The 15,502-nt window shown below is 42.3% G+C and overlaps 1 protein-coding gene and 1 long non-coding RNA gene across 2 annotated transcripts in view; one reads left to right on the forward strand and one right to left on the reverse strand.

The window, feature by feature from the left end:
- The window catches only part of LOC147192945 (uncharacterized), a 127,942-nt gene that overhangs the window by 9,611 nt on the left and 102,829 nt on the right, over positions 1–15,502 (forward strand). Inside the window, exon 2 of the long non-coding RNA XR_015103206.1 lies at positions 13,223–13,274. This is a non-coding gene — a long non-coding RNA (uncharacterized LOC147192945). The remainder of the gene's footprint in view (positions 1–13,222; positions 13,275–15,502) is intronic.
- The window catches only part of hs3st4 (heparan sulfate (glucosamine) 3-O-sulfotransferase 4), an 80,516-nt gene continuing 73,679 nt past the window's right edge, over positions 8,666–15,502 (reverse strand). Inside the window, exon 2 of the mRNA XM_086133019.1 lies at positions 8,666–15,040. Coding sequence (XP_085989145.1) covers positions 14,386–15,040 — 655 coding nt within the window. The 3' untranslated portion in view covers positions 8,666–14,385. The remainder of the gene's footprint in view (positions 15,041–15,502) is intronic.

Here is a 15,502-nt window from a genome sequence, read left to right on the forward strand (position 1 = left end):
AACCACACAAAAGCCCTGAAATGCACCCGCGCGCGCGCGCACACACACACACACACACACACACACACGCCCGTCACCTTTGGGGCACAAGCCAGCTAGTGTGTGGGGTGAGAGATTAGCTCACTTGCGAGGCCGATCGATGCATTGATCATCGGAGCATGAGAAGTCAGCTGGTACGCACCACGCAGGAGCTCCTTCAATGTCAGGACTTGTTGTGTTGTTTGCACCACAAACACGGCCACACCTCTCCGGCGGAAAATTAATGATTACGAGCAAAAGGTTAATATCCACTCAGCTGAAAATGATTCAAGAGTGAATTAATGAGATCATTACTTGCATGGATTGATAATGAAATTAGTCTTCTTTCGAAGCTGCAGGCTGCCGGGATATTGATATGGAAAAGAATGCTTCTATAAGCCGAGCCCTTGACTGGACGCCCTCTGCTGGGAGGTCCTTGAACTTTTTTTTGTTTGTTTTGTTTAAGGTCGCCGGAATGACGTCGACACTAACTGAATGGAATCGAAGTCACGAATGTTAAAATTCAGTCATGCAACGAAAGGGTCTGCCTCAAACGTGAACATTTCACAATTGTATCCTGTATTTTTTAAATATTAATACATTGTGCATTTTTAAAAAAATACAATCGTGTCAGGAATAGATGTAATTGAAAATAATCCAACAGTTTTGTTTTGTTTGTTTTTATCACAAAACACAGTTTTTTTCTGGTGTGGCTGCAGCATAAAACCCAACAGATGAAGATATGGTTCAGTGACACATCTAAACTCCTCTCAGCTCATCAGTACAGCACTAACATCACTCGTTTTTCACAGAGGATAAAGAATATATGACTGGGACTCTCGCTTCTTTTTCATGGTTATCGTACTTACAGTAGATGCCGTTCACCGTTAGGAGACTTGGAAGGCTAAGCTATGCGGTTGTTTAGGTCCGCAATGTGTAATGGTCTCTCTTTTGTGTTTAGTTTCGCAGTATAAACTTTAAATGGAGGTGTCTTTTAAAAATGGGCGGTTCCAAAAATCTTTCATCGCGGCTTTAATTTTCCGTCTTTCACATAAGCTCAGTATTGTCTCAGAGTGGTTTTGTATATGCACACCTGAGTGCTCATTTATTACTTGTCACTTCCTTTAATAGCCTGTTTGGTACTTTTAATTGTCGCAAACTTACAAAACGCACTCAGGATCTTGCCGCATGCTGCTACTTTGCTTCTCTGTTGGATTTTCTTTAATTAAACTTCATCCCAAACTTTTTTGCTTCGGAGTTGTCGGCTCATTTGGATGCCGGGTTATTGTTTTGTGCTTTGAAACATGCATTTTGGGTCCTCGTTCCCTTGCCGGTTGTTAGTAAAACCATAAAAGCGCTATGGCTGAAGTTCTGTACTGTAGGAGCAACTTTACAATGTGTTGCTGGAGAAAAGGTAGGAGATGAAAGAGACTACTTGATGATAGAAGAGTGAAGACTGATTCTTCTTTCACTGGCCTTTTTTTTTGTTGTGGTTGTCGGTTTTGGAGCTCAGATGAACCCCCGCCCCCCATTAAAAATTGTTAACGTGACGGCCGTTTGTCAAACAAACCCTCGATTGTGCAGACTCGCTTGCCTTCAAAGAGATGAAGGGTCCACATGAACCCACTTGTACTTTTTGAGTAAAAAATGGGCCTGATCACAACAGATGAATTGATCCTGAATAATTTGTCGGATCAACAGGTGAGCTTCAGGACCACTTCCTAATTGGCTATCGTTCCGTTGCAGGTCACAATCACAGAGTCTGTAACTTGGCTCAGCATGAAAGGTTTAATGTGATCTGCCCCGCTGCTTTTTAAATTTTTTTTTTTTTGTCAGTGCACAAAACACGTGAGGTGATTTGCATGGTGTCACGGAGGATAAAACACCCACAGGACTCTGGTCCTGGAGGAGGGAAACAAAAACCACAGAAGGCCGGAGAAACCCTTATTTTTCCTGAAATGAATGCATCGGATTAGAAGATCCTTTTTTTTTTTTTTCTTTGGGTTTGTGCTGCTTATTAGCCATTCTGCGGTGGCGCTAATGATGTTATATCCGCCGTAGTGCCTTGCGCCTCATTTATATTCCTCGTTTTGACGTCGCGTGTCAAATGTGCCACACGTCGAGGTGTCGGACGCCCTAAAGAGCTGATCCAAAAAGACGTGCTGCGCTATTTAAAATGATAATGTAGTCTGTTCGTGCAATTAAGAGAGCAAGACCTTGATCTGCTTCGCAATCTATAAATTATGGCATAGCAAACATTCTCCCTGCGGGCCATGTATATCATTTCATTTATTTTTTGAAATACATGTAAATGATGCACAGTGAATTTTTGAATAGAATTGATTGGATTATCCCTGACACACTTGTTCAGTTTGAGTGTTCTAATGGTACATTAGCATGCGCTATGCTAAACAGCAATTTATAGAATTAGAGCCGCATTGCTCATGTAATTTAGCGATGTGTTTAAAAGTCATGCTTGGTTGATATTATACCACAGAATAATTGCTTTCAAAGTTGGCCTTTCACTGCTGGTCCAAGCGCCGACTTCCAAATGGATGCCAATGACAAGAATTACAAAAATAATAAAAACAATAAACGCTACATGGCATGTAGTTGCCCTTTGTTAACTTAAATAGGGGTAGCCTTCAAGTTATTTCTCTGCTTTTGGAATGTGGGTGCAAACTGGAGTACCCGGAGAAAACCCACTAAGGCCCGGGGGAGAACATGCAAACTCCACACAGGGAGCCCGGAGCTGAAATTGAACCCGGTACCTCTTCACTGTGAGGTCAACGCGCTAACCACTCGACCACCGGGCCAACCCAAAGAAAACATCCAACCAATATTTCTCTCAAACATCAGCTGACAGTAGAAGCACGCTCGCAATTCTCTTCCTCTTTCTGCTGACCCCACCCACAAATCACAGACACCTTTGAGGTCTCACAGTCGGCTGGATTTTAGAAAACTACGTGGAAAAATCCACATAGGACAATTTCCTGCACCGGTCCACGGGCCGTTTGATTTGGTACCAAGCTGCCCAAATAGGTTTTCTTTTCCTATCGGCATTTACCTTCCCGTTCGTGGAACATGCGTCTCACCCGTGTTTCTATTTACTCTCGTCCAATTATATTAACTACACTGCCATCAGATTCATTTTGATTTTGTCCCTGGCGGGGGGGGGGGGGGGGGGGTGTGCACGGATGCAAATGCAATTAATTATTCCTTATCTTTGCTATCAGCTTTTTGCTTATCGTTAAATGTTTTGTTTTACCACCCCCCCCCCCCCCCCCCGCTCTCAGCGTTTCTCAAGAGCAACATGTTATGAGAGCACTCTGATTGAGAAAGATGTTGTTGTTGACAATGATAATGCATGTATATAACATAAAAGCGATAAAGGGAGATTCATGTGTTGATATCATTCGCATTAAAGACAGCCGCCATCTCACAGTTGGAGAAGCCGGCGCAATTTTCCCGCCCGCTTCATAACGCCGCCATTAATTATGTATGCCTAATTTATTGGTTTACAGTATCAACGCACTCGTCTCTCAGTGATTACTGTTTAATTGGTGATTAGATGGCTGCGAGCGGCGGGCCGTGCTGGCTGTCATATTTCTTTTTAAAATCGTCTTTTGTGCCCACGCGGATGTAAACAGCTCGCGATACCTGCATTAAACACAGGGACACTCGTTAATTAGCGAAGGGCATGACGGGCGAATGAGCAAGACTTGTAAAGAACACAAATGAAGGGAAGAATATGCTACAGTGGGCTTTTGTGTGCAAAGCCGCTTGTGAAGCCTCTGGGCTCCATGCTGGCCCATTGTGTCCACCTCCATTTTTGTTTGGAGCAACTTAGCTGTGTTGAAGCAAATGTATAGAAAATGCGGGTGTTTTTTTTTTTTTGTCTGAATGTTTAATTTCCACCTTCAGCTCTTTAACCCTTTCAGGGACAACGGTTACTACAGTGGACAGCTTATCATGTTATCGGAATAGAGGGTGCATGAAAGGCTTAAATATACCTGTATATTGATTGAAAATATATCAATAATGGCCAACTTTTTTTGGAAACGGATTCATTTGCGACGGCTCGGTGGTCCAGTGGTTAGCGCGTCAAGCACACACTGCAGAGGTACCGGGTTCGATTCCTTCCTGTGTGGAGTTTGCATGTGGTTCCCGTGCCTGCGTGGGTTTTCTCCGGGTACTCCGGTTTCTTCCCACATTCCAAAAACATGCATGGCAGGTTGATTGAACACTTCAAATTGTCCCTAGGTGTGAGTGCGAGCGCGGATGGTTGTTCGTCTCTCTGTGCCCTGCGATTGGCTGGCAACCGGTTCAGGGTGTCCCCCGCCTACTGCCCGAAGACAGATGGGATAGGCTCCAGCACGCCCTGCGACCCTTTTGAGGATAAAGCGGATCAGAAAAGGGACGGATGGATGGATGATTCATTTGCTTGTCTGGTCATCGTTCGCCAAAGTAAAAGCAGATTTGCAAAGTCTTACTACACATTGTGGAACTGGTATTTGAGGGGTTAAAAATGTATGGGTATTTTGTACTGATGAAAAGAACTGATCTTGCAGTTACATAGAAACTTGACACGGTCGTAGAAGCGCAAAAGAATAAAAAAAAAAAATCATTGTGCAGTGTCAGTATGTGACAAAAATGGCCACAACCGAAGCAAAAGAGTAGTAGCATCAACCAAGGCTCATGAGCATTTCTGTGCTCAATTAAAGATCTCCATGTGTTTCCTCAACATGGTTTTCATGCATACGAGACAAGGAAAAAGGAACCCAATGTACTCTTTAGCTCTCCTTAAGTGCAGAGTGGAGGAGACATTTGCAGCCTGGTGGCTAGGCAGCCGCTATTTGCGCTGATGAGTGCGATCGGGTAGACGCGGGAAGCCATTTGAACACTTTTTGTCATATTATTGCTGTTGTAGGTCACTCTCATAAAAATGGCTTCCACTCTCGAGCGCATAAACAACACTGGAAAGCGTTTAAAGGCCACTGCACTGAACAAAAGTTTTTGTTGAATTGGATCAGTTTCACGTCAAGTGATTGCATGAAATAACTCAACTCAACTCTATTTAATCACTTTCAAAAAGCCATCGCTGCATACAAAGTGCTCTACATGGAGCAAATAAAATCAACTGGGTCCAGGTATTTATAGGTTATAGGTTTATAGGTTTTTATAGTAGAATATCAATCTCTTGTGCAGCCACTTTATGAAATAAAATGGAGTCAATTCAACACGCGATTTTTTTTTCAGCATGAAGGCTTTCGTGGAAATTGGTCGGCAGACATCTCAAACTTGAGACGTTTAACTCATTCACTCCCAAAGATGTTTTTAAACGTCTTTTCAGACTTGGTCCAGAATTGGCTTGTACTGAATGAGTTTTAAGTGGTTGGATTTGAGGCATTCTAGTCATGCATGGCAACTACACACATTAGTGCTTTCTTTAAAAAAATAATTCAAATAAATAAAGAATTAAATCCCAAGCAAGTATCTATTTGCATTGAATAATTCATGGCAGGCCCCTGTTATTAAAACAACAAAAACGGCATGGTTTGCTTTGTTTTTCTTACATGGCTTTCTGCAAACACACAAATATTCCAGTGCAGAAGTCCATGAGGATATCGGGCTGCCAAAGCAAGCTGGCGCTCGTGCCGGATCCTTCCACTGCCGTCCCACCCCTTCTACTCACCAGCTGGGAGTGGGAGTGCTGCTCCGGTCCTCCAGCAGTTTGGCATCGCTGTTGTTGCTGTAGGACCTGCAGCTATGCACACACACACACACACACACACACAGGCAGGAGTCCTTGTGGCGATCCGCCCCCACACAAACTTTGACTACTCACAAAAGTCGATGGTGGAAAAAAAGCCGCAAATTGAATGAAAGGAAGATTGCATTCACATTGTATTGATGTGTTTCCAGGTTTTATTTCTAGCTCAGCAGATCATTATTGTCACTGAGAAATAGTTCTCGAATGGATGATTCCATCAATTGTTTCAATTGGCTCGTGAGCATATTTTTCTTTGACCAATGCATCCATTGTGCATCGTTTTGTTTTTTGTTTTTTTTACAATTTCCTGCAGTACTATTTTCGAAGTGGAGTGAAGGGCAATGAAACATAGTATATACAGTTTGGCATTTGCAAACTTGCCTATTCCGTTTTTAAAAAAATAAACGGATTTTCAATTATTTGACAAAAACTCACCTACTTGCTGTTTTAATGCTCAGGCTAAAGCAATCCGAGTATTTCTTTGCCAAGGAAGTATTGGAGTAAGTTGAGGCATTTCTTTTAGACAATTGTAGTCCTTTGGCACATCGTGTGGCATCTATACTGTATATCGCGCTACAATTTTACTCCAGAAGCTGTACCGATGGAACAACTTATTTAAAATATATCCAGAAGGTCCCGAAACATTAATCGTAAAAATGAATGGAATGAATATTTACTTTTCAAGTTGTGACAATGTGTGCCCATACATTTCGACTTGCGGCCCTAAAATTTTAGGTTAGAGGCCCCCGTGTTCCTAGTAAAACAGATCATCTGGAGCCTTGCACACTCTCATTCATACAATCATGGAGTGGAAACTGAACCCACGCTGTCTACCGTGAAGTCAGGCGAGTGGACCACTCCACCATCTGTGACTTTATTGCAGTGGCTTATCAAGGCTAAATCATCAAACAAAAATGAAACATGACCAAATACTTGTTTTATTTGTATTCCAACTCCACTGCTTGAATTTTTTTATTTATTTTTTTTGCATGCCTCATTGTCAGACATATCAAACATGAGTTGAACCGGGGGCGATGATGCCGGGGAAAGGGCGGTGACGGTTTTGATGAGCCAGCGACGTTCATCTATCGTTGGGCGCTGTCTTTAACGGCGTGCCGGGGACGCCGATGAGCCACATAACGCTGCGTGATCCCCGCTGGGAGGAGCAGTTCAAGGACAACTTAGCATGCCTTTCATGCATTGTAACTCTCTCAGGATGGATCACAGCACTTTGGCTGAGAAACAAACGAGAAGGAGGTAGCGCAGGAAAGAGAGAGCGTGTGCGCGTATGTGTGTGAGTGTGTGTGTGTGTGTGTGTGTGTGTGTGTGTGTGTGTGTGTGTGTGTGTGTGTGTTATTGACAGATTTGGATCAAAGTTTGAGCTCCCCAATGCAAGACTGGTAACTGCGGCAATGTAAATAAGTGCATATTCATGGGTGTGCTATGAAATATGAACTTTTTTGTTTTGTTTTGTTTTTTTGAGTGAGTAGGAGGAATATAGTGAATTATTTAAAAGGTTAGAGCGGAGGTCCTCAATTGGTGCCTTTCCATAGGAGCCCAGACATATTATGAGATGATATTGCTTAGAATTGAATCTGCGTATGTATGGTGATCTGACTTTCACTTGTGCAGCTTCTTTGGTCTTTACGGTAACACTTGTATGCAGACAGTAAATGAATGCTTTTGGAGTATTCATACAGACTTTTTTGTAATGTTTTGAATATTTGAGAAAATGTTTTTCAAAAATTAATAAATTTACTGTATTAGTTAACTTAATTTTGCATTTTCAGCTTTCATCAACATTTTTGGTTTAGCTTCCAGTTCCGTGTGAAAACACTTTTTTTTAAATGAAAAAAATTGACAGTTGGTTGGTGACAACAAAATATTTGGTACTGAGCGCACAAGGATGGTATGTTTTAAAGTGGAAGGATTCGACTTGATGCGCTGACATCTTACCTGTGATTCCCGGCCAGTGCCCACAATCCCAAACCGCAGCCGATCCCGCGCCTGCGTAAAGATTTGTGAAGCAAATCATGCCGAAAGTCTCTCTCAACAACATGTGAAACATTCCAAATTATTTTTAATATATGAACGGGGTTGGCAGCGATCTTCGGAAGGTGAACCTGTATTTGAGTTCATTTCTTTTGTTTTGTAGGACTGAAAGAAAAGAATTTTCCGATGAAATTTCAATTTATCGAGCCGTGCTTTTATTCTGCTAAAACACAAAGTTTGAGAAAACACGCAGCCCCTGCGAGGATAGGCCTCAAAGTAGAAGTTAGACATCGACTTTGGGAAAGGGAGGCTTGCTCCTCCGGCAGCCAACTGTTCAAGGTGATCGCCGCAAAGGGCAGCGTGGGACTCGCCTTGATGGAATCAATGGCGCCACGTTAAAAGGAGGCGGCGGTGCCAGCCTTCCTTTCCCGAGGTGACGGAGTGCTTTGCGGAGAGCAGCGTCCGTCCAGCCACCCTTGGCTGCCCAACAGGCGGGATTAACGGAGCGATGCATCATCGCTGTGGCAACCAGTGATCTGTGGCTGACTTTATTTATTAACTCGTCGGACGTATCGATTGTCTCTGGTGATGAAAGTCCAGACACTCACGACGAGTTATGCAAAGTCATAAAAAAAATAAATAAAAATTCAAGAAGGGTGCTGTTTCTCCTGTTTCAGTAACTCATTCACTCCCCGCCATTTTCACTGGAGCAACCCCCTCAATCCCAGCGTTTTATTGGATTTTGACTGATCTGGCAAGGCCCACAGAATATTTTGTTCTAATACTAGATAAACATGGAGCAAAATAAAGTTTGGACTCTCTTCTTTCAGCAGAAAAAAAATTTATTCTTCAGCAATCGGCATTACAAAATGGCTAAGTTTCAAGAAAATGGCGATTCCTGGGCAAAAAACTGAGAAAAAGAACTTTTTGTAAAAGCATGCATTTCAAGCCCGTGAGGCACCACTTCCACCTACTGGTCACTTTTTTACATGATTTACAATGCAAAACGGCTTATTTTCATTCACAGATTGCATCAGACGCTCCTCCTCTCTATGACGCAAAAAAAAAAAGAAAAAAAAAGACTGAGACGTAAAGTACGTCCTTGGCAGGCGGGGCCTAGTTTTAAAAAGACATACAAGTACGTCTTGTGGAATGAAAGAGTTAAAGGTCAACTGTGAAGTCATTTTTAGAGTTTTTTTTTCCTAAAATATATTTTTATGTCACAAGTCAAGTAATGAAACAAAATACATTCAATAAAACATCATCGTCTTTCCAAAGTCAGATTCCTGACAAGCGTCAAAACCCGCAAGTGTGACGTCACTTGAAGACAACAATAGCGGGGGCTCATTATGGAAAGTGTACAAAGCCAGTCAGAAATCAATTCCGAAAACGACGATTCAAATTTATCTGAGGCGATCTCGATGTTTGAAGAGTTGGAGGAAGAGGAGGTTGTTGGCAAGATGTATGTTGGACCATACGCGCACGAGCCAGATGCTCAGCATGCGGAAAATGTTGTGCCTGAGCGGCCATACGTGGAGTGGAGATGAGATCTATCAGGATTGGAGGAACGCTAAACTAGGCTGCCGTTATCAGCCTCGCGTTATTGTTTGCAATTTGATGCTGTTTCCATGCTGTAAATTGCACACGGTGGGATTACCTACTTGGTCCATGTATTCCCGCTAGCGCTGAGAGCACACGTTATAGTGTGTGGGTGTCCTGCATTGTCATTGCTAAGGTAATTCTGTTGCGGCGTCGGCCACCGCACACATGATATCGGCAGCGTTGTGAGTTGTAAACCATTACAGAGGATTCCATCCAGGCACTCATTAAGTTTGAATGTTTTCATACGAGATGACATCCCTGTTCACGTACAATACTTTGAATCAAATGTTTTCATAAACAACAGCCAGAGTTATTCATTGATTAGCAACACCTACCTTTTTTTGCAAATCCGGTTGAGAAAATCGAGGTCTTCTAAGTGGTTGTCACGAAGGATGTTCGACGGCAAGGGCATGAAATTCATTCGCTTTGCGAGAACCAAATTGTGGCGTTGCAATTTTCTGGTCCATTTACGTGCTCTATTCTTTTCTTTTGGCCACTCAAACAACTCTTTGGATGAATGGGAACAGCGCATCGCCACAGAGCGCCGAGGCATTTCGCCGAATAACTCGATAACAATGGCAAAGAGCAGTTAACAGGGCAATCAACAGTGCATTATGATGGCTGAGGGGCGACTCGGCGTTCTGTAAATGACGTCGCTGGCCGGAGATTGACGAACAAAAGCATTTTCGTTGTAAGGCGAGTTGCTATGGGTCTAACTATGAACCTGGGTGGGCTGTGTTAAAAAAAAAAAACATATGCTTGAAATAGTTTTAGTCCTAAGTATTACTCAAAAGATGGTTGGCCAAATTTACTTCACACCTGATGTTTAAAGGAGCATTTCAGCACCATCTTTTTACTATCCTTGGGGGCTAGCGTAGTGCGATTAAAACCCCCCCAAAAAAGTTTTTTTGGCAAGCACATTGGTATTTTGTCTCGAAGGCGTAACTGTAAATGAAAAGGATTTTGGGGATGCTGCTATTTGGCAAGAATTGCGTTTCATTTTCTGAGGGAAAATGTGTTTTGTAATTTCATGCGAAATTATTTTATTCTCGATTTTGTGAAAATAAAGTCAATTCAGACAAAACATTTCATGTTTAAAAAAAACAGCAAGATTCATGTAAATATTTTTCAAAGTAGTACATTTACAAGAATGAAGTTTAAATTGACTTTTTAAAATGTAAAAGAATAATTTGCTCCAACCAGAATTTAGTCATTTTGTGACCAAAAAAAAAGTGAATATTATGCCTTCATAATCAAATTGACTTTATTTTAGTTTCACTTTTTTTTCCCTCACAATATTATGGATCACTATTTTTTTTTCAAATTAGCACCTCTCTGTACTTTGACACATTTTTCTCAGTGTGACCCTGCATCATCTTTGTCGGCATGATGCCAAGGACATGGTCATTAACTTTGCCGTTCGAAAGATTCTGCGGAAAAAAAGTTTTTTAAAGCTAAAGGTCAGGTACATGCAAGAGGTTATCTTCTATGACGTGTAATTCAGAGCTAATCCAGGGAATTGAATGGGCAACGGTGGAGGTGTCTGTTCTCTCGTTAGCTCCTCTGACAAAAGTCACACAGCGAATATCCGATTTAGGTTCCGTTAATGGCTAAGTAACAACCGAGGCATGTATGGTATTTCTTTTTTTTTTTTGTTCCAGGACGGCAAACACTCTCTGACATTGCCAGTGTTCCGGCACAAGTAGCAGCACCTTATTTAACAAGCCATTAATCTCTAACGACAGAGGAGAAGCGTGGCAGCAGATGTTTGTTAACAAACGTTGGCGGGGGCCCCCTTCGGTGGCCTTCTTCAACCTCACGTATCGCCACGACGACGAGGGTGTCACAAGTTACGCAGGAGTCTGCTGCTTCTTTCTATTTGTCATGTTAGAAAATAGTTGGATATCCTTGAATATGAATAGGTCCCATGCGTGAAAGAAAGGATTTTTTCCGTTTGTTTTATTTCTTTATTTATGTATGTATGTATTTATTTATTTGAAAAGAATCACGTGGCTCGTCGCATTCAAACGGAATGAATGAGGAAATTTGCAGCCTTTTGATGACAGATGATTACTTTGCACATACAATGCACTTGCTGCTTATGAAATATTGTGCTTTCAGGAAAAAAAAACCAAGCTTACAATTTGGAAATGAGGCTACAGTGCATAGAAACACTTTTGAAAGATGCCTTTTCACCATTTTGTGGCGTTTGTATCCTGATGGCCATGGATACATTAAGATGAGTGTGTTATGTTTTTTTTTTGTTAAGATTACATTTGGTTTTGTTCCCTCGTGCCCTTTTTGTCTTGACCTGTTCTCATCATCCGGGTCCTTTGTGTTTAACCAATCAGCTCCCTCCACCCTTTGCGTCCAGGTGTTTCTCGTTGTCTCGTCACTTTGCTTGTATTTAGTCCCCTGGGTTCTGTAAGGCTTTGGTCGGATGATCGTGTGGGTCTGTGTACTTCCTGTCATCGGGTTTTGTTACTTTGGTTTCCTGTGGTTTTCAGGACTTTGTTAGTTTCTCCAAGGTACCCTGCAAGTGTTTTTTTGTGAATACATTTTGTTCAGCCCACCCTACTCCTCCTGCCTCCCTGCTTTTTGGGGTCCTCTACCTACCACCTCGCAAACGTGACAGAATGCACATTGAATTTGTAGTAAGTACTGTACTGTAGCTTATCCTATATCGTGTACTGCACCGATGTCAAACTCAAGGCCCGGGGGCCAAATCTGGCCCGCCACGTCATTTTCTGTGGCCCGTGAAAGCAAATCAAGCAAGGCAAGTTACTTGATGATTGTCATCTGTAATCCACAATAATTGTCATTATTGTAGACTTCTGATTTTAAAACTAGTTATTCATCAATTTGTTGTGTGCTGTGTATGTAATATGTGGAGGTGATTAAACATATATATGGTTTCTCAAAATTCATAAGGGCCCTCCAAGGCAAACGACAATGTGGCCTGCGACAAAAATGAGCGTACAGTGTCCAAAACAGCATCTTTAAAAAATATTGTCCATCGGTTGTTCACTATTTATTATTATAAAAGTGCTATATTCCATTAAGCATCACCCAGATTTGAGTTGCGGCATGAGACAAATGCATGAGTTGTGGCAAAGTAGTGAGAGACATCACAACATGGATAGGCATCAAATGTTGTTCATTGTGTAGAATGCACTCATCCTTAAAACAATAAAATGCTAATATAATGTATGTATTAGTTCTATGTTTATTAGGGAAAAGTCCACCAGCTGATCTGGTAGTTTGTAATTAAGTGACAGCAATGTCGTGGTTAACGGCGCACATGAGTAGTGTTCAACAACTGTGTTTCATTCATGATGCATATATACTGTATATATTTTTTGTTACAACTCTGTCAACCAATTAAGGGACAAAAATTGCTGTGGATATTTCAGGAACGAACAACTGTCTTTGCCATGCTAATCACAGCCAACAGGGGGCATATTTTCACGGCAGCTGCGGCTTGCTATGAGCCACTGCGATGAATCTGTCTGCGTTCTTGTCATTATTCGCATCTCCCAGCTACCACGGAGGAGAATTAGCGGTTAGCAATTTAGCACGCGGCGGCGTCAACACATCTTTGCCGCACGCGGTCATCAGTATGCTAATGTCAACCACGCAGAGAGACTCCAATTATCGGCTAATGCTCATGATACGTCAGTGCTCTTATTCAATATGGGCGCCGCTAATGAGTGCGACGCGGCGGGAATGGGAAGTGAGCACATTAACGCATTGGTAAACAACAAGGTTGTTGTGTGTGCGAAGGAGAGTGTTTCCTCATCATACAACTAATAATTGTATTTTTTTTTCCTCCCAAAGGAAGGACGCATGGAAATTTCTGGTTTTGGGTGCTAAGGAATAAAAGTGAGAGGTAAGGACACTTTAAGAACTCATCAGCAAGCATTGTAATCCTCACCATTAGCCAGTGATGGGGAGGCCGGCAAAAAAAAACATTCTCAGAAGCGTTGACTTCCATTTACAAGCACAATTGTTCTATTTGTTCCATGAGCGAACATTTCTTTGACCAAAAGTAGTTCACATTCATCCTCACAGGGCTTGCGGGCCAGCTGATGAGGTTTTGAAATGTCACGCTTTGGAAACCACGAAAGCTTTCCATTTAACCGTTAGCATACTGTAAATATCTGATATCGGCAAATGTGCAGTGAAATTGCATTCTCATTCAGAAATTAGCAATAATAGGACTTAATGCTTGCAAATTTAACATTTCAATCATATGTTGTCAAGTTGACCAGAAAAATAAATAAAAGTAACATAATACTTGACCTTACCTATCTCTGTTGCATATAATTTGAAATAAATACGTTGAGTCAAAGAGTGACTTAAGACCTCTGGACCACAATACTGGTGCTTTTCAAAATCAATATGGTTCTCTAGCTGATATATGGACATCAGCAATAATCCCTGAAGTTTATGGAACATTTAACTTGCCTGTTTGATGTTTGCCTTCGGCTCCCGTCATACAGCTGGCAGACGGACGCCATCGCTCAAAGTCTAATGGCTTCTTGAATTGACAGAAATATTACCACTCCCATTTTGACGATCGGGTCAGAAGTGGGACTCGTTGAAAATAACAGCACGGTTAAATTGCGTTGCCTTGTCACTTCAGAGGTTGGCAGCAGTCATTTTATTATAACGATAAACTTTTTTTTTTTTTTTTTTGCGGGTTAGCCAGTGTCACCCCCATGTCATGACGTCACATACTTCTGTGAGTTATCGTAAAGAAAAAAAAAATCAACATTATGCTTTGAAAACAAACAAAAAGATCATCTCTTTTTCACAAATATAAATATATTTGATGTTTTGGTATGTACAATAGTTATCTGCCATCATCGGCAACATTAGTTTTGAAGGGGGGGGGACGGACGGAAAGTGCCGTGATTGTGTCCAAGCATGCCCTCTGAACACGGAACAGAAGAGGAGTGTTTTTATTTCATCGAGAAGGCTTGTGGTGACAGGTCCTGCTAGACCAGAGAACCTCGAGATATGCTCTCTTCCTGTTGCTCCCATTCAAAGTTCTGGCCTGTCATTTGGTAGAACATCATATTAAAGGGCTTGTAGAACTTGTGCAGTCGCCGAATGACGTCCGGCTCGATTTTGGGGTGAGTTCTCCCTTTGGACTTGCCCAGACAGCGGGGAGTGCTGCTATCCTCGGGCTTCTTCAGACAAGGGAAACCTTTCGTCTTGTTGAAGTAAAAGTGTTTGTCTGTGACGATCCTCTTGAGCCCCAAAAAGTCCTGTACTTTGGCCATCTCGCCCGCGGGGTCCACGATGAGCCTCTCGCCGCTGACAAAGTGCATTTGAGAAAGAGGGAAGTACTGCATCCAGCTCTCTAGGTGCAGCGCGTATATTCCGATGCGCAGAGCGCTCCACGAAGCATCTATAAGCCCCAGGGTTCGGTTTTTGAAGGCGAGAACCTCAAAGGTCGGGATCTCGGGTTTCTTGGACAAAGTTTGCGTGTAGTCCGAAATGGCTCTGGTGACGGGATTACGCACCACGATAATAAGTTTGATGTCCCTGGCCATGGTGTGGATGCGCTTGGGAGCTTGGTTGGTCACAAAGTAACTGGGGGTCTTCTCCATGGTGATCTGCCCCTCCAGCGTTGAAGGCATCAGGTCTCTGGGAAGGAAACGCACACAAAAAAAAGCATCTTTAGTGTGCAGCCCGAAAGGTATCGATGGTTTCAGCCATCACTCGAATGCTCCACCCACACGCAATTGGGAAAACTCATCCTTTGCTATTGAGACGGGTTTTGTCTCATGTACGTGCTTCCAATATGGTAGGAGTCAGACAAAGTCTGTATAGCCTCGTTTGGTTGCTAGTAAATCTGTCTTTAAGGCAAGGCCATTTTTGAAGGCCCGCTGGAAATGCACAAAATTACGCTAATATTGATGTTTCAAGGCTAAATTAGAGTTTCTTGACTTTTTTTTTTTTGTGGGTCTTCATGCCGACCAATAACCGAAACGGAATTTGGAGTTTTTTTTTTTTTCTCCAAGGATTTGTTGCTGACAAACTTCACGTGTCTTTTGGGGCATGGCTTCTGAGACTTTTTTTTTTTTGTTTTTTGTGGGTCGACTCATG

This window comes from Hippocampus guttulatus, chromosome 16 (assembly GCF_054856545.1).
Source record: "Hippocampus guttulatus isolate MCC_2025c chromosome 16, RoL_Hgut_1.0, whole genome shotgun sequence".
Taxonomy (NCBI): domain Eukaryota; kingdom Metazoa; phylum Chordata; class Actinopteri; order Syngnathiformes; family Syngnathidae; genus Hippocampus; species Hippocampus guttulatus.